Genomic DNA, 18,424 nt, shown 5'->3' with positions numbered 1-18,424 from the left:
CTGCGGTCGGGGCAGGTCGGCATGTGAGCAACCACACCGTACTGCCCAGGCCTGAAGGCCAGGCACACTCACGGGTCACACTCCAGGGAGTGAAACAAAACACGCTGATCAAAACCTCTAAAAGAGGAAAATTAAAAGCCAAACTCCCAGGGGAAAGCTGCCTCTGACTTTCTGATTCAAGGGAGGAAAAAACAAACCCACCCCCTCCTCAGGCTCCTACTCCCCCGGTTACTCCCTCACCCTCGGTTTCTGGCTGTCCCCGCACTTGGCCAGGCGAGCTGCCATAGGAAGGGGTCTCCCCCCACACCGGACCCCACGTCAGCAGACAGACCCCCGAGGGTCGCTGAGCGTGGCAAAGGGAGCCGGCCCTAAGGTGCAGTGTGGTGCTGGCCACACACAAAAGCTCCGTGCCACCTCCCTCCCTCCCCCGTGTGGCCCTGGCCTCCAAGCTCTCAGGGTGCCGGGAACAGGGGCAGCAGACCTCGCCACCTCCTTTCCCATCTGCCCGTTCGTGACACGGCTGAGAGGAAAGTGGGCAGACACTGTGCCCGGGCTCGTCCCGGGGCAATACCGTGGGGCTGTGGTGGGGAGCACCTCCGAGGGTCGCCTCGGTTCGAGGTGAGACTGCGCCTTCCGGAGTGCAGACGGGCCTGGACACTCGGTGGGCCGGCTCCGGGGGTCATTCTTCCCCGCCTTCACCCCGAGGCGGCCTTTGAGGGCGCGGAGGTCCAGCCCTCGGCGCATCCCTGCTTTTCTCTAATGGCGCCACGCGAATGGCTGCACAAAATACTGTAAATCTCCACCAGGCTTTGAGATGCCCTCTACCTCCCCGCTTCTCAGAATAAGGTGATTCAGGACATCCGCAGACTGTGATACAAAAATATAAAATGTCCTATATTGCTTTTCCAAAATTCAGAGAATGTGCATTAGCTTCCCTCTTCTTTCTGCCAAATGCTAACTGAAATAGAATAATTTCCATGGATCTAGGGGAAATTTTTGAGACCCAAGAAAAGTGTGAACTTTCTCGTTTTCGCTCCGAGCCACATTCCTTTACCGAGAGTGTGGAAACTTCCCCGTGGGAAGTTTTGCCAGAATCTATTTCCTCCTTCACGTTGGCCATCATCTTAATCCTGATTGTTAAAATTCTACTTCAGATTTTTATAGCTAAGTCTTAAAGTCTTATGACTTCTGACACATTTTCAGCAGCCCCTTCTACCCAATACAGTTTGGATAAAATTTCTTAAGAAGATTTAACAAGTTAACTAAAGTACGGAGGCAGCGAGCTCCTGCCAGTTTCTGAAGTAAAAGATTCCAGGAGCTGCTTCAAACGCAAGAGTCCCGGATGGTTTGTGGTGGACACAGGGCAGCTGCCCCGGCCTCCCTCAAAGCAGGGACGCTTGGTGGTCCCCTCCGCCAGGAGTGCAGCCTGCTGCCAGCACACAGCTGAGATCCCTGCCCCGGCCCAAAGGACACTCCTGGGCCAAGGTCACCTCCCCCCAGGGGCAGCCCATGCCCAGCAGCGGTGCAGGGGTGTAAAGGCCCAGCCCCTCTCCTCAACGGGGCCATCTGAGGGGCCGCCCCTGCTCCAGAGCCCCCCAGGGGTTAGCTGAGGCCGCCGCTACGACCACATGACAGCCCAGCTGCCCCTGCCCAGTCCTGTCCCAAGGGTGCCCAAGCCCCACCCGCCTCTCCTCAGGTCTGTGAGGAGGGGATCAGGTCTCAGAGGCCATCTGCGTCTGGGACATCTCACCTCCTCGTCTCACCTCCTCTGGTCGTTGCTGCTTTTGCCTTTTCTCTCTCTGTTATTCCTGCCTTTGAAGAGGGGACCAGCCGTCCTGCTCCACTGGTCCCAGCCTCCCCTGAGGTGTTCCCCAAGTCCCCTTACACCCAGGTTCCACCAGGCCCTCCTGTTTGAGGACAGGAGCAAACTCAGGAAAAACGTCCAATAAGAACAACGGCCTTTGCCCAACTTATTTTCTGCAAAGAATCAGAGAGAGAAAATCATTTTTCTCTCAGATCCTGAATTGGAAAGTATCCTGCTCTTTCTTGAATAAATCTGAGGTGATGTGTCCTCGTTTTCCGTTTATGATGCACACTGGGCCCTCCTGAATAATTCTGTCTCAGGAGGCTTATTTTCTGCTCTAGCTTAAAATGCCACCTTATAAATAGATCACCATAAAGTCAAGTTGTCCCCTGAAATTGTAAGTAATAAATTGGGTAAAATTCATGCCAGGAAAATTCTAAGAACCTAACACTCAAGAAATGAAACTGAATAAGGCCATTCAAAGAAGTCATTTCTGAGGTAAAAGGTTTGAAAAATTGTTTTGCAGAAACAGAATTTCCAAAGATTGAATCAGTGAGTTCCCTGGACCTGCACAGAGCGGGCTGTCTCCCTTTCTGGGCTGCGGGTGAAGGGGCGCCAGCTCCCCATCTGTGGTGGTCTCTCACCCACACACAGGTGAGTGTGTCTACGACTGCATTTGCATTCACGAATATTCACGCATGCCTGTTAAATATTTTTTATGAGTTGACTTATGTATATATGAGAGTAAAGCCTGTGATTAAAAAATTTAAACACTGTAAGCTGGGCACAGTGGCTGATGCCTGCAATCCTGGCTCTTTGGGAGACCAAGGTGGGAGGATCGCTTGAGCCCAGGAATTGGCGACCAGCCTAGGCAACACAGCGACAGCCCATGTCTACAAAATATTAAAAAGTTAGCCTGTAGTCCCAGCTACTCGGGAGGCTGAGGCAGGAGGATAGCCTGAGCCTAGGAGTTTGAGGCTGTGACCCATGATGACATCACTGCACTCTAGCCTGGGAAACAGAGCAAGACCTTGTCTCAAAAAAAAAAACTCAATGGTACAAAGGAAGACAACACAAACAACAAAACGTCCCCTATCCCCTGCCCGCCTTCTCTCAGGCCACTCCCCCGCAGTGACCACACGCCCCCTGGCACCTGTGCCTGCGTTCTGCCAAGCGGTCGGTCATTCTGCCACCCTCCCACTCAGCTTTTTAAAAGTGTGCCTGGACAAATGCACGAGCATAACGTGAGGACAAATTCCTAAGTGTTGTCACTGCACAAATGTTACCTACATTTACATTTAACAGACACAGCAGGGATGGCCTCCCAGAGGGGGCACCGAGTGCCCTCCCGCCAAAGGGGTCTGGGGTGCCTGCACAGGACTGTCAAGCTTCCTCATGTGTGGGGGAAAATGGTGCCTTCTTTCATTTGAGTTTCTTTAATTATGAGAGTGTCGTTCATTCTGGAAAGGAAAATAGGAACAGAGGGACCTCTTGCTTTCTCATTAGCACAGACGGTGGCCTCCAGCAGGCCGTCAGCCGCCTCTCCCCGGAAGTCTCTCCACTCCACATGGACAGGGACCACGAGGAGGTCCCAGCAGATTCTCTGTGCCCTTTACAGGGGACCACACAGAGGCCCAGAGGGGAGCAATGGCCGCACGGGACCCAGAGCCCCTAATGTAAGATGCCAAGCCGACTGCCCTTGTCCCTGTCCCCACCGCCCTCCCACCCAGAGACAGCAGAGTGACCAACTGTCATCCTGGGAGCATCAGCCCCAGGCTGAGTGGAAAGATGCTAGGAGCCCCCTCTTCCTCTGTGGCAGAGGAGTCTACTGTAAAGACAGATGGACGGTAACCTGGGGGGCCCATCCTGGGAGACACGGAAACTGCACGGTTAGGAGCCCGACCAGAGGGGAGTCCCCAACGCCAAAGCCAGCTCATGACCAGAGAGCTCTGACAAAGACAGATGCCTCTTCCTGTTCCTCGAAGGAAGACCTCACAAGGTGCAAGTGAGGCCTCCTAAAAGTTAAAAAAAAAAAAAAAAAATCAAACAACCAACATCTGAAGGTCAATAGCTTCAAAAAGAACTAAAGAAAGTGCTCTCCCTTTTGAGAAACTGTTTATTACCCGCCACGCACACTGGCCTCAGAATCCCACAGAAAGCCTTAGGTCACATTCCTCCATGGCTCCGATGGTTCACCTGATTTTGAAATTCAGGCATTAAACTGGTGAATGCTTATGAAATCTCAGAGTGGTAGAAGCTGTCCCAGGCCTTACCCCAAAGCCAGAAATCATAAAAGAAAAGCTGACAGATTTAGCTACGGAAGAATTTAAAACTTGTGTGTAGAAAACAAATAAAAAACTAAATCCAAAATCAAAAGAAAAATGACAAGCTGGGGAAAATAAATGCAATGTACACGAGTATATGGCAGAGACGGGCTAAATACCTTCATATAAAAAGCTCTTAGAATCCAGGGAAAAGACACACAGCCCAATAGAAAAATAAAAAACAGGCAAAGAACCCATACAGGCAATTTTCCAAATGGCCAATCATAACACTGTGGTCAACATCGCCAGTAGTCAAAGAAATTAAAACTGAAGTGATGAAAAGGCTTGCTTTACCTATCAGATTGCCAAAGACAAAATGGCCTGACACCACCACAGCTGTCCGGAAAACAGACACACTCACCCGCCAGCGCAGGACAGCAAATTGGCCCCACGGTTCTGGGGGCATCTTGGCAAAAGGCGTCACGGTCTTTGGCCCCACACTCTCCTGTCGGGATCTTGAGCCTAAGGAAATAAATGCTCAGAGCAGCTCCAAGGACACAGCACCAAAGAGGTTCGCCACACCACTGCTTTAAAAACCGTGAAGAAACATGCCAAAATGTTAATAGTCATATCTCTGGGAGATTACATTATTAATTAGATCATTTTCCCCAAATTTTGGTAATGAAAGGGTATTACTTTATAATGAGGAAAAAAAAAGTTTATTGGAAAAAAACCAAGGCATTAAAATAATGTTTTAATGGGTTTCTTGACCCCAAAGTTGGCCCCCAAATTCCCCAGGCTGGTAAGACTGGAAATAAACATCCCCCTTCCCCTCTGGAGAAAAAGGAAGTCTCAGTTTTTGACCCTGTCAAGGCTCTGACACTTTCTAGACAGGAAACCAGCCCCCAGTTCCTCAGCAGACACCCCGCATCAGAAAACCAAGAGGCCAACAACACAGGTCCGAGTCCTGCCTGCGGTCAGCCCCTGCCACAGTGGGCGAGGGGGGGCAGGGATATGTCTGGCTTGTTCACTGCCAGTCGCAGCATCCTGAGCAGCACCTGGGATGCCACCAGCCTTGGGCACATCTCTCTCCACTGTTAAAAACAAAAACAAAACAAAACAAAAAACTGGAAAGATTTCCAAGGTCAGTGAACAGCAGAGACAGAAACAGAACCTGACCTACGGCCCAGGGCACGTTCCTAGAAAACAGTACCCCTCCCCCCCACCTGTTCACCCGCGTTCCCCCAGCCTCCGGGCCCATGGGCATGCTTCCCATGTGGCCCTGCCGCTCGACCGCCACTCTCAGCCCCAGGACCCTTGGCTCTGAGTTTGGATGAGGCAGGGAGCTCAGACACACATTTGCATCAACAAATCCGGAGCCAAAGGCCGCTAAGGCCGGGGCGGCACGTGAGCGTGGGGACTCGGGGGGACTCTCAGGGGCGCGGGCAGGCCCGGTTCCACCCGAGCTCCGCGCCCGCTGCAGGCAAGGAGCTCCACCTCGGCGGCGCGGCGCGTCCTGGCCCCGCGGCCCTGCGAGCGCTTTCCCACGGCCACGCCCCCGCGGGCCAGCTTCCCAGCCCCGGGGACCCGCTGCTCCCCGAGGGCCCGGCCGCGGCGCGAAATCGCGGGGCCCGGGCCAGACGCGCTGCGGGAAGCGGGGAGCAGGGAGCGGGGAGCGGGGAGCGGGGCCAGGGCCGGGCCCGCGCAGGGCAGGGCGCAGCCTCGGCCGCCTCCCGGGGCGGGCGCTCGGGCCCTCGGCGGCGCGGCGGCAGGTGGGCGCGCTCTCGCGGGCGGGGGTCCGGCCGGGCCGCGCGCCTCCCCCGGAACTCGGCCGTGCCATTCCCATGATGCCCAGCCACCGGGCACGGCTTCCGGAGCGCGGCCGCCGCCGCCGGCGCCCGGTAGGTCGCGGGGAGGGGGTGGCCCGGGGGGGTCGCCCCGCCTCCCGCCCCGCCCCTCCCGCGCGTCTCTTGGCGCAGCCCGGGCGCGGGGCGCGGGGCGGCGGCGCGCGGGGAGGCGGGGGCCCGGCCGGACGCCCCGCGGCCCCCTCCCCGCGCCCGGGCCAAGGGCGGAGCGCGCCGGCCCCACCGCCTCCCGGCCCGCCCCCGGCCCGCCGCCTCCTCCCCCGGGACGCGGGGCGGGGCCGGCGCGGCGGGCGGCGGGGCCGGGCCGGCCAGGCGGAGGTGAGCGGACGCGGGAGGGGGCCGGGCCGGGGGCGGTGCGCCGTGCAGGCCGCGGCAGGCCGGCGACACGGGGTCCCCGGGGAAGGGGCGCCGCGGCGGGCGGGGACAGGTCGGCCTGGCGCAGGGGCTGGTCCCTGACCCGGGAGGGGGTCGCGGTCTCCGGAGGCGTCTCCCGGCTCCCGCCTCCGCACGCGTTCCTCGAGCACCGGCGGGGCGCGCGCCGGCCCAGGTGAGGCGCAGGTGAGGGCCCGCGGCGGGGGAGCCTCCGGCCTGCTCTCGGACGGTCGCTGCCCTTCGAGAAAGGCCGACGGCCTGGCGGGTCTCTGCACTGCCGCTCACGCCCTGCGCCAGGCGGAGCTTCCGGGAGGGTCGCAGAGCTCCCAGGCCCCAAGCTCCCAAGTCCGGGCATCCCAGAAAAATAGCGCCGGGGGTCGGAAGGCGGGCTTGGAGGCCTGACCTCTTCCCCGGGGAGGTATTCGCGCTCACCTGGCCGAGGACCAGGTTGCTGCTCCGGTGCTGGGGTGAACGCCCCCGCAGGGAGATGAGCCCCCCTCGCACTCCAGGATGTGAGTAGCCCGTCTTCAGGAGTGGAAGCTGAGAGCGGGGGCAGCTGTGAGGGTCTCACCTTGCCAGTCTGCAGACACAGGAAAGGCGTTACAGCTTTGCTGGAGAAGCTTGTGATATTGTAAAATCTCAGCTTCTGGCAGGCTAGGAACTGAATTCTAGCCCACGCCCACTTCAGGTTGGCTGGAGAGGGCCCTCCTCCCTCCTGGACCGCTGCTCCTCCTCCCTGGCATGCAGACCCTGGCCTCCCCTCACCCTGGGGGGGAACCCCCATCTGGGAGGTAAGAACACGAGCTGAACTGCTTTTTGGTAAATGGAGAAATGTATCTGGGGGCATTTCTCGAAGGTGACCATGCTGTTAAGGTGACGAGGGTTTGAGTGTGGTTTTGTTCTCCTCAGGAGGTTGGTGTGGAGACTGAGAAGATGCCCAGGTGCCCTCCACCACTTAAATTGTTGTAGCACCTTGTGGCTTTGGGATACAGATGCTAGGTGTCCCCACAGCCATTCTCAAGACCTTATTCTGGAGGCCCTCTGGGTGCAGGACAGCAGTTTGACAAAGCCTGAGCCCCTGGCGTGGGCCCACACTTCAGTACAGTGTAGGGGAGTTTTCCAGAATGATTGACCTCATGTAGTTGATTGTTTCAAAGCTGCAATCTGTCTCTGGGACACTCTCCCCCCCACCCCATTTTTTAATCTCATTCTCGGGCTAAGTAATTTGATAGTTGAAAAAACTGTTCACTAGAAGTCCAGCCTCTGTCTGCAGTCATTTAAAGGCTGTAAACGTGTTTAATGGAGATGAGAGTGTTACTCCTCAGGGGAGCTCCCTCCCCGCAACTTTGCCACCCAATGTGAAAATCGGTTCTTGTTTGCCCCGGGCCTCTTTTTAAGGTAGTGTGGCTGCTTAAAGAGTTAATAGTCTCGATTTAGGCTCTTCACAGCCCAAGGCTCATGCAAATGTTTTGTAGTTTCTGTAATTTTGCCGAGGCAATTTGAATAATTAAGGTGAGCAGGGTCCTCTAGCTGGTGGAAGAGCCCCTCCCCTCCACTGCAGGTGACTTCCTGGAGGAAGTCACAGCTGTGGCCGGTTGCCTGATTCTGAGAACTGGTGAGCTTCGCATACCCCACCCCCACCCCATCGTTTCAGCATCAGATCTGCTGTCCAGGATACCTGTAAATTAGCTGTGGTTAAATATATTTGGTCTCAGGGTAAGACTATATGCTTTCAAAATTTATCTTTGAGCCCTTAAGCTAATGATATTTCTTGCCAAAAAAATATGAACTTCACCTCCAGCCTCTAATTAGATGCCTCTGATTCTCTTTAATTCTGCTAGTCAAAAGTCTTTTTAAAAAGCAGGCAAAGGACACTTTGGTGTGTAAGTGGAGCGATGAAGACCTAAGCCCTGCAGCGTTTGGAACATCACAGTGAACCTGGATTCGAAGAGAATTTCAAGTAATTGCAATAAATTCTTCCATCTTAGTTTTGCTTTTAGAACACAAATTGGTAATAGCAAATGACTTGCTTCTGAATTTGTCACACCCTCTGGTTAACTGCTGGTTCCACCGTTAGGGCATACCTGTGTCTGGGTGGCATGGTGACACCAGATTGTGTGCCTGCCAGAAAGGAAGCTCTGGGTTAAGTGGAGAACACTCCTGGTAGAGAAGGACCCGCAACAGCGGCAAAGCAAGCGCACAGGCCAGTGGCAGCCCACCCACTGAGGTCCCAAGGGTGGCAGTAGCCTCACTATTGCTGAGGGGACTTCAGTTTCCTGTGTCCATAGCCTTGCAGGGCTCTCCTCTTGCATTTGAACTGCTTTCCACTCCAATTTGGGGGGATAGGTGGGAGGGGATCCAAGCAACGTGTTAAGAATTATCGGCTGTATGACATACTTTTCTGTGTGCCGTGTTTATGTTCCTCCTGCAGTGGCGGTCCTCGGGCCTGGCCTACAAGGGCTGTTTGTGAACAGGTCTTGAGAATGTTCCCAAGACTAGCTCAGCGGTTCTCCTGAGCAGCCACACCTGGCTGTGATACGGAAGCACAGGATGAAAGGGGCACATGACTGTGTTTGGGACAACTTCTATGTTAGTTAGCTAAAAAATAATGCTACGGCCCCATGAGACCATCTGGCAAATAGACATTCCACACTTTAACATGAAAAGGCTTTAGTAAAAACATGTCTTTCAGATGTTTGGGGAAATAATTTCTGAGTTGCTCACATCGTGCAACTTTTTATTCCAGGAGCTTGTTGGTCTTTTGAAGAATGAACCTACCCGCGAAGTCTTGCTAATGCTGGATTCATAGTAGTCGTTCTTTTTGACCTACGAAGAAGCGTTTGCAGACTTCATCTCATGGGCACTGCTTGGCAACCTTTCGAGGTAAATCAAACCTCTGTTCTCCTCTCACAGAGAAGGTGGAAGGAAGCCCAGACTAAGAAAGGCAGGGACAGGGAGGTGACGGGTGTGTAGACACAGTGCTGGGTGGCATGGGACATTTCCTTACTGAATCTGTACAGCAGCCCTGGGCGGAAAGGAGTAAACTGTCCATTTTATGTCTGAGTAAACTGAGGCCCAGGAAGCATGAGTAACTTGCCCAGGGATGCCCAACTAGCTGGACGGCGGGTTCTTACCCACTGTCTCGGCTCCGTAACCCCAGCATGCTGTTCCTCCGTGGCCTCACACAGTGTTAACGATCAAGCTGATTCATTAGACGCATCATGCCCATGTGCTTTCTCTCCTCCCAGGATGTGACACCAGCAGCATAGGAAAGCATTGCCTCTCTGTGCGTCCCTCCCCGCCTGCTAGAATGTTTCTCATGAACGCCCCTCCAGTGGTTGCTCTCCAGTCCAAATGGGAGGCCTTTGGCCCACCGGGGAGCTTTAGGTTTCCCGGGTGCTTCTCGGAGTCGAAAGAGGGCGTCGAGAGAGCTTCCGTGAGTGCCAAAGTGCAGATGATCATCAGCTCGCTGCAGCGCGACGAGGCTGCTCTGGGCATGAACCATGAGCGCGCGCCATCGAGAAGCCAGAGGGCAGAGAGATGCCGAGACGCCAGGCTGGCCGCCAGTCCCACCACATGCAAAGAGCAGCCTCCATTTGCTGCCTGTGGTCTTGCCACTAATTTTGACCCCATGGGGGAGGAGGAGGCTGCAGGCTTTGGTCCCTTGGCCCTGGATTCGGACAGTGACGATTCAGTGGACCGAGACATCGAAGAGGCCATCCAGGAGTATCTGAAGGCGAAGAGCGGAGCCACACAGCCCGTGTCCGGCGGGTCCCAGCCTGGTGGGGCCCAGCCTTCCGGGGCCACAGGTGGGGGCAGTAGATGCAAACCAGAACCTGCTCACAGCAGCATCCCAACTGCCCTGTGTGCCCCAAAACTTGCACCTGGCTCAGGTGGTGTCCCTGGCATCCAAGTGGGAGCTAGCAAGGACCAAGGCTCTGCCTCCCCTGTTAGCGTGAGCAGCGACGACTCCTTTGAACAGAGCATCAGAGCAGAAATAGAGCAGTTTCTGAATGAGAAAAGACAGCATGAAACCCAAAAGTGTGACGGGTCTGTGGATAAAAAACTAGATCCAAATGGAAATTCAGCCAAATCACCATTTAAATCCAGCAAAGAGCCGACCATTAAGGGGGCGCATCGGCAAGATCTGGCAGGAGCCTATAAGGAGTTTGTGTTCCGCAAACCCCCCAGGTTAGCCAAGGCGAACACACAGCCCAGGAGCCTCAGGTCTAAGGTCACGGCCGGGCCAGAGAGCGTGGGCAGCACAAAGCCAGCAGCCCCCAAGGCAGCCGCCCCCTGCCGCCCTGCAGAAGCCACACAGAGTAAAAGCGGGGTTAAGAGGAACGTTGGCGCCACAAGGCGGGGAAAGCGAGTCAGGAGCGCGGCCCTGGTGCCCGAGGCGTCTGACTCCAGCAGCGACGACGGCATCGAGGCGGCCATCCAGCTATACCAGCTGGAGAAGACGAGGAAGGAGGCCGGCGGGGACCCGCCTCAGAGAGCCCAGCGCCGGGAGGAAAAGAGGCCCGACCCGCCCTCGGACAGCACAAGCAGCGCCACGAAAAGTGCCTTGCCCGACACCCACAGGAAAACACCAAGCAAGAGGAAGCCAGTGGCCACGAAGCCTACAGACCCCAGCCCGGGGGACCTTGACGCTGACCCTCCCTCCACGCTACCGAAGGAAACCAAAGCTCCCCCCGCGGTAAGCACAGCTTCCAGAAGCGAGTTTGTGGAACGGTCCTCATGCCGGGCAGACACGTCCGCTGAGCTGATGTGTGCCGAGGCGATCCTGGACATTTCCAAGACGATCCTGCCAGCCCCCGTGGAGGACGGTGACAGGTCACTGTCTGCGAGCCCACTCTTCTACTCCCCCAACGTGCCTTCCTGCTCTGGCGGCGACAGCAGCTCTGTGGACAGTGATGACAGCATAGAGCAGGAAATCCGGACATTTCTGGCCCTCAAGGCGCAGTCAGGGAGCTTGCTGGCCAGGGCCGAAAGCGGCCCTCAGGCCACACAGGGCCCGCTGGAACCACCAGGCCCCAACAGCCAGACTGGTGGCCCCAGGGCCCCTGTCCCTAAGACACCAGGCCTGTCGCTGAGCTGCAGAAGGAAACGTAGAGGCGGCGGCCACACTTTAAGGCCATCCACACCCAAGAAGACGAGGGACGTGGTGAAAGAGGGTGGCCAGGATGCTGACCACAGCGCGGGGAAAGCAGAGTCCGGCTACAGCGGACAAGACCTGCCCGGCCAGGGCAAAGCCAGTGAGGCCCCCGGGAGGGAAGGCCAGGCCACGGCGCCCGGTGCTGCACACATGCCACAGGGCCACCGCAAGACAGTCGAGACGAAGGGTGTGGATGAAAAAGAGAGCTCTGAGGACAAGAGCAGCTCACTGGACAGCGACGAGGACCTCGACACGGCCATTAAAGACTTGTTAAGGTCCAAGCGAAAGCTTAAGAAGAGGTGCAAGGACCCCAGGGCTGTGTGCAAGAAGAAGGTCAGGTTCAGCACCACCGAGACGCAGTTCTTGGATAAGCTAGGTGGGTTCCGGAGAGACTGGAAAGACAAAAACCCGCAAGTGCTGAAAAGCTGCCTCTCCAAGTCCAAGAGAGACAGCGGAGAGAGCCCTGTGAAAAAACCTCTGAGCGTCTTTGGCGGTGTGACAGAGAGAGCCAAGCCGGAGGGTGCTGGGGACCAGGATGTGGCCCCGGCCTTCCAGTTAAGGAGAAATGCCGCCGAAGGGACTCTGCTCCCGGGTGATCACCAGGGCCCAGCTCCCTGCCCCAGCTCCCCGTCCGATGACAGCAGTTCCGTGGACAGCGACGATAGCATCGAACTAGAGATTAGGAAGTTTTTGGCAGAAAAGGCCAAGGAGTCAGTGAGCAGTTCGGAAATTCAAGCAGAGGGTCCCACCGCTCTCGGCACAGGCGGCCCAGCCAGGCCAGAGGGGCCGTGCAGGAAGGAGCCGGCCGTGCAGCCCGGCATGTGCACTCGGAGCCAGAGGGCCAAGGGGGCCCCCCAGCCGGCCCAAGGACTGCGGGGCACAGAGAGAGCTGGAGCCCAGAGTGCAGCCAGCCTCTTCAGCCAGGGCGGGAAGGGCCCTGCTGCTCCAGCCAGATGTGACCTGGTGCTGCCCAGGAGCACTGGTGGAAATGTCTCTGCCAAGGGGTCTCCAGCGAGTAGGAGAAACGTTTATGTCCACAAAGACCAGAGCCCGCGCGGGGCAGAGCCTGCTGCTGCCGAAAGTGCTTTTGGTCAGCTGCCCAGCTGTGCCAAAGCCAGCACCGAGGCGGGAGGGGCCGGGGGGACCTTTCATGTGAGTTACGGGAGCCGGAGCCTCCTGACTCCCAGCTCGGGAGCCGAGAGGGACACTCGGCCCCAGGCTGACCTCACCCTCCCTTGGAGCGACTTTGCCCACCAGAGCAGGCTGCCCAGCCCTTGGGCGCTGAACTCGGATGGCAGAGACTCGGTGTGGAGAGGGGCCCTGGGGAGTGAGAGAGAGAAGGGGCCTGAGGGTCCCCCCAGGGGCCCCCCCAGCCTGCCCTTTGCGGGCTTCTCCCCTTTGATGTCCACCCAGCTTTTCCACTTTGGAAAGAGTGTGCCCTGGGGCGCCAAGCCCGCCGGCCTCTTCAGCCCCCACCCGGGGCTGCCTCTACAGGGCCCGTCCTTCTCGGCCTTCCGGGAGGCCCAGGCCGGGCCCAGCCCTGTGTTCGGGAGCCCACACCTGCTGGTGAAGGACAGCGGGCCCTGGCCCTGCAGGAAGGCGCAGGCGGGGCTCGATTTGCACGACAGGAGGAGCTCGGGCCCGGAGGAAAACATTTTAGACCTGAGGTATCGACGAAGGGACAGGGATGACCAGGACCAGGAGGCCCTGGGCAGTGACGCCAGTGACTTCAGTGACACCTCCATGGAGGATGGTGGTGGCCGCTCAGTAGTGAAGGGCAAAGCCCTCAAGTTGTGAGTAAGCTTCCTGGGTTTTGTCGCATTTGTGGAAAGCGGTGTGTACGTGCGTGTATCTGTGCGTGGGCTTAGGTGATGCTTGGGAGCAAAGGCAGAGAAAATGGAGTCTGTATACATAGCCTTGTATATATGTACACTAACACGAAACGATGTTTTTATTTAACAGATGTGTCCTGGTAAATTTGATTTTTGTAGCTTTTTGTAAATTATTTAAAGTGCTGTAAAAAATATTTTTGGAAAATATTGTCGTTGACTTTTGTAGGGCGTTCCTAACTGCAGTTTTCTGTGGTCTGCTTACAAGTCTTAGATTAGCAAACATTTGGTTCTTCATCACAGCCAGGTTCAGAGAGACTCTGAGAGTGACGCTTGCTGGCTGGGAAGACGTCCAGCTGTACCTGCAGTTCGAGCTGAGGAAGGCAGCGGTCACCTCCCTGGGAATCGCTGAAATGCCCAAAGGTGTCTATTGGGAAGCTCCTGGGACAGCACTTTTTGTACAAAAGACCCCCCACCGCAGTCCCTTGAGGCCAGAGCTTGTCTTCTGAAAACTGCAGTCAAAGCCTTCAGTTGGGAAAATGTTTCGAAGCACAACGGCGGCAGCAGGCGGGCTGGGCCGCCCCGCTGGGTGCAGAAGCCGGGCACAGCCCTGCAGCCATAGCTCTGCCGCTCGGCCCTGAGCCCCAGTCGGCAATGTCTGTTCAGTCACTAGATGATTCTAACGTCTAAATAAACCTTTTTATATGGGAGTTCCCGTTCTTCATTTTTAATCCTGTTTCTGAATTTCTCTTTTCTTGATTTATGCACACAAATAAGCATTGCTTAGAGTTGTGTTAGTTTTGGTCCCCAAACACCTTGGGACTGATAGGCAAAGCCTGGTGACTGGGAATAAACCTCCCATAGCTGCCCGCAGGAATTGGAGCCCAGTCCGAGGGATGCCCAGACGACAGAGCCAAGCTTTGGTGGCTTTCTGTGCACCTCCCTCCCTGGGGCAGAATGGGAAGGGACTTTTTCCTACACCGAGGCTTGGTAAGAGGCAGTGGCCTCTGGTCCTCGCACTTAGGCTGAGCAGTGCTGCCTGACATCCTGTGCCTTCTGCTCTGAGGTCACCTCGGTGCCCATGGCTGCTCTAGAGACAGAAGCTGTGCCGGGCACTGATGGGTCACAACGTTTACATTGTGATTGTCCAGCAAACTGTCATCGGTTGCCTGAGTTTACGAGTCAACGTCCTGATTTAGCTGTGAACAGCGTTTATTGTGTAGCTGAATTCTGTTGGTATTCCAACACAAACGATTGCCCACACGTGCACCTGGGTTTTAGCAGTAATTTGCTTCTGTACCCAGATGTGGGCACGTGCCACCCAACATCCACAGTCGGCATCTCCGGGGTTGGGAGCTGTGACAATCGGGCCCCGCACGCCCCATGACTGTCCAGTGCCCTCTTGCTGTCATTTGGTGTCATCACTGTGGCATATTCATACACTTAAGTGCTTCTGGGAAAAACAATTCCATGTAATCCATGCTTTAATTTTTTAAAGAGTGCTTTTAACCCTCAAAAAGAAAAATCGGCTTGTTTTGTATATAAGAACTGTTTTTTTTTTAATACTAATAAATCAGCCACTATCCGTGAGTCAGTTTATGGAGTTTGTGTTCTGCAGAGTCTCCGAGTGGAGTCTCTGCGGGGTGTTGGCAGGAGAACCCCGTCGTTCTGGGGCCTTCATGGGCAAGAGCCTTGACTGCAGCGAGTTTAGTGCCCTGCCCCACACACCCACCACTGGGAGGCCACGTCCCCTCTCTGTCCCCCAGACCTAGGACCCTTCACACCTTCCCCCGTCTTCCCGCATCCTCCGCACCAACGCTCCACACAGCACTGCAGGCCAGAGCCGCTGCCGCCCCAGGAAGGACGACCTCCCAAAGTGGAGGGACATGGCACCCGTAACACTCATCAGCTCTGGTTAGCATGTTCCACACATACACGCACGTAGGGCGTTCTGTCGACATACAAAGCAGTTGGCACACGGCCTATCGGCCTCTGGGCACTGGGGGTTATTCACTTACGAAGGAGAACACCCCGGGATCTCCCTTCCTCTTTACGGGACACTTGGTCCGTTTTCAGTTTCTGTAAAGAGAATGGTGTGTCCCTGGTGGGGAGGACTCTGAAACTGCCCAGAATGGCCCTGTACTGATGCCCTAGGGGTTGGGCTTTGTTGCCACCAGGGGAGGCTTGTTTAAAGTAACCAAAGGGCCCTCCTGACAAGGTTAAAACAGGCCCATTAGTGTGGAGCCCTACCTGGAGCACGTAGGGGTTTCCTCCAGCCTTTGTTCTCATGCTGATTGAAATTGTCCCTGAACCTCCTCTTTTCCTGCTTCCAGCAATAACTTGGTACCTGTAAGAATCGGTTGAAGAATGATCCCGTTTGCACGTTCCTTGTTTTCTCAGACTGGACGTAAACCTGGATGCACTGGTGAGTGCGTCCCCCGAACTGCCCGTGTGCCGTGTGGCCTGAAAGCTCTTGCTTCTGAACCCCACGCTGCCCTGTTTGTTTTAGGGAAGAGGCCAAGGCCCACTGTTCCCAGGTTCCACCTGTGGGAGGGGGCTGCAGACAGCAGTTGTCCGGGAGGGGTGGCTGCCTGTGTGTCTGCAGCCGTCTCCTGGTGCCCCTGCGAGTCCAGGCCTGACAGTGCAGCTGTGTCACCGGAATACATCCCCAGAGTCGCTGCTGGATAAACAAATGTGTGCCCACCCTGCAGACTCTCGGGTGGACAGTGTGTTACTAAATCAAGCTCTTTGCAAAGCCGTAAGTATTACGACTGTCCATAAAAAAGAAGAGGTCTTCATAAATTCGAAGGAAATTTTCTTACAAAGGGTCATAACCTGCAGGCTGGGAAGCGGACCTCCAGCCCAAACCTGAGGCAGGCACTTTGAGAGAGGAAGCATGGAACAGAAGTTTTTATGTTGAATGGGTTGGCCGAGTATACATATTAATATTTAACAGGTTGTAGGAGGAGTATGAATATTTACAAGGCAGAGTCCTAAAGCATGTGTATTGAACAAACGTGTCTTATGTTTACTTTGGAGTGGAGACTAATATTTAGATGCATTAAAATTAGGGCCTACATGTCAAAAGGTGAAGCAGGGACATGAAGGCACTCCGCAGCCTCCACAAACCAGCCAGCGCCAGCCCACGGTCGCGCTCTCTTATCAGGAGAAAGTTACTAAAATCAGTTTCTTGCGCAGTCAAAGCTGTGGAACCGGGGGGTGTCAGCGTCTGGCGGTGGAGCTGCAATTGTTTCAACATCGCTATCTGCAGGCCAGGGCTTACTTAGCTGCTAGAGAAAAAGAAAAGCCCGGTGGCAGTTAGAACATAGTTTATTCTTTAAATGTAGGGGTGCGTGACTTAACCCTGGCCTCACATGGCCTTAGGTCCTCTTTATAATTTGCCACAAAGGGTTCGTTCCATCAGTCTCGTGATCTCTAATGTCTGTCGGTTGCTGTGTCTGGACTGCAAAAGGGACGGGTATGACCGGACACGTCCAACCTCCCGTCCCGTCCTGGCCAGAAACTCAGTTTTTAAGGTTCCTCTGGGGTCCCTTGGCCAAGAGTGGGTCCTGGGTCTGTATAATCGGTTGGTGGGAGGTGGTTAGGATTTTCTTTCTAATTCTTAAGACCTAGCAGAGTCACACCTAAAGAGCTCCTCTCCCTTCCTAGGGAGCGGGGCCAGGGGTCCATTTCACTTAATGCAAAGAGTGGAGAGAGGCCAGGTTTTAAGAGGTGTCTAGTCTTCTGGGGTAGGTCCTCCTGGGGTCAGAGCACCCCTAAAGTCCTAGTAGAATAGGAATGGGGACGGGGCAAAGGACACAGCCCTGGCAGTTAGTGTTTGATACTCTCCACCCAAGTCTCCGCATAGGGGAGAGGGTCTTCCTATGGGAGGAGTCACCCTTATTTTATCTGTTGCTCAGAATTTGGGTGGTCAGACAGCAGGTTTGCCCAGCTTGAGATATGTTTGCATTGGAAAATCAGGCAAGAAATCTAAATAGTAGCACTTTATCTGCTGGTATGAAAACATAGAAGGTATTGTTCTCTCAACACCGCCCAAAAAATTAATGAAAGGGCTTGTTTAAAAGGGGAGGGTGAACAGCCCAAAACCCATGACCAGTATCTGCAAATAACCACCAGGTTTATACCCAGGCATGGCTGCTGGAGGGCCTGGGGGACATACTACATTATTTGCGAAATCTTCAAGGCTTCTGGTATTTTGTGTACTGAGTATGAGATTTTTTTTCAATGTCAACATATTTTCTATGTATTTGAAACCATTTTTTCTAACTGACCATAATTAAACGATAAAGGGTTACTAAACAAATACAGAAATATGAATGAAAATATACATCTAAAGTAAGAAATTACTAGTTTTAAAACAACCCAGCAGCTAAAATAATGATCAATAAAGTGATACAAAACTTTTTTAACTTTTAATCTCCAAGTGGAATAAAAAGGCCAAATAAAGCAAAGACCTACTCATGACATGAAGAAAGATTTTCAGAAATCTCTGTGCCTTTGTTCTATTTTTTGTTTGTTTGTTTTTTGTTTTGTTTGTTTGTTTGTTTTTAGACAGAGTCTTGCTCTATTGCCCGGGCTGGAATGCAGTGGCATCGTCACAGCTTGCTGCAACCTCAAACTCCTGAGGCCCATGCGATCCTCCCACCTCGGCCTCCCAGAGTGCTGGGATCACAGGCATGAGCCACCACATCCAGCCATTTTCTCTTTTCAAATGTCTATGAAAACTGATTTGTTGCCCTAAATGTTTGGATCACCTCTTCTGTAGTCGTTCTGATTCAATTTGAGATTTTGAAAGAACACAGTACAAAGATGAGAATGATTTCTGTCATTTTCTTTTCATTTTTCAACCATCCATTTTGTATGCTATAATCCCCAACAGAAAAACTCTATTTTTTCTCAGCATGCAAAAATTTCAGTTTGGAAATATGTGAGAAAGATGAACGTCTCAGAATTTATAATCACTGGAGTTCCTATATGACTCGTGCAAACATGTAGAAAGTTAGGGCCCAGCCCGTGGGGTCAGATGCGGCTGGGCTCGTGCCTCCCAGGACACCCCCAAGGTGGTTCAAGCCCAGGGCCCGCCCTCGGCACTTCCCTTGGGCCCTAATTTT

General features: G+C 54.6%; 1 protein-coding gene across 1 annotated transcript; it reads left to right on the top strand.

The window, feature by feature from the left end:
* Positions 1–8,178: 8,178 nt before the first annotated feature.
* PPP1R26 (protein phosphatase 1 regulatory subunit 26) lies at positions 8,179–13,996 on the top strand. The gene is made up of 4 exons (XM_069477043.1): positions 8,179–8,265; positions 9,052–9,188; positions 9,554–13,256; positions 13,596–13,996. The coding sequence occupies exons 3-4, from the start codon at positions 9,616–9,618 to the stop codon at positions 13,702–13,704; spliced, it is 3,750 nt and encodes a 1,249-aa protein (XP_069333144.1). The 5' UTR covers positions 8,179–8,265; positions 9,052–9,188; positions 9,554–9,615; the 3' UTR covers positions 13,705–13,996.
* Positions 13,997–18,424: the final 4,428 nt, after the last annotated feature.

This window comes from Eulemur rufifrons, chromosome 7, assembly GCF_041146395.1.
Source record: "Eulemur rufifrons isolate Redbay chromosome 7, OSU_ERuf_1, whole genome shotgun sequence".
Taxonomy (NCBI): Eukaryota; Metazoa; Chordata; class Mammalia; order Primates; family Lemuridae; genus Eulemur; species Eulemur rufifrons.
This window is presented reverse-complemented; position numbering and strand designations above follow the sequence as displayed.

Excerpts from the sequence above, each read along its gene's own strand:
- PPP1R26 (XM_069477043.1), top strand. The coding sequence starts at position 9,616 with ATGTTTCTCATGAACGCCCCTCCAGTGGTTGCTCTCCAGTCCAAATGG. Across the intron at positions 13,257-13,595 it reads AAGGGCAAAGCCCTCAAGTT|CCAGGTTCAGAGAGACTCTG; the intron begins GTGAGTAAGCTT and ends TCTTCATCACAG.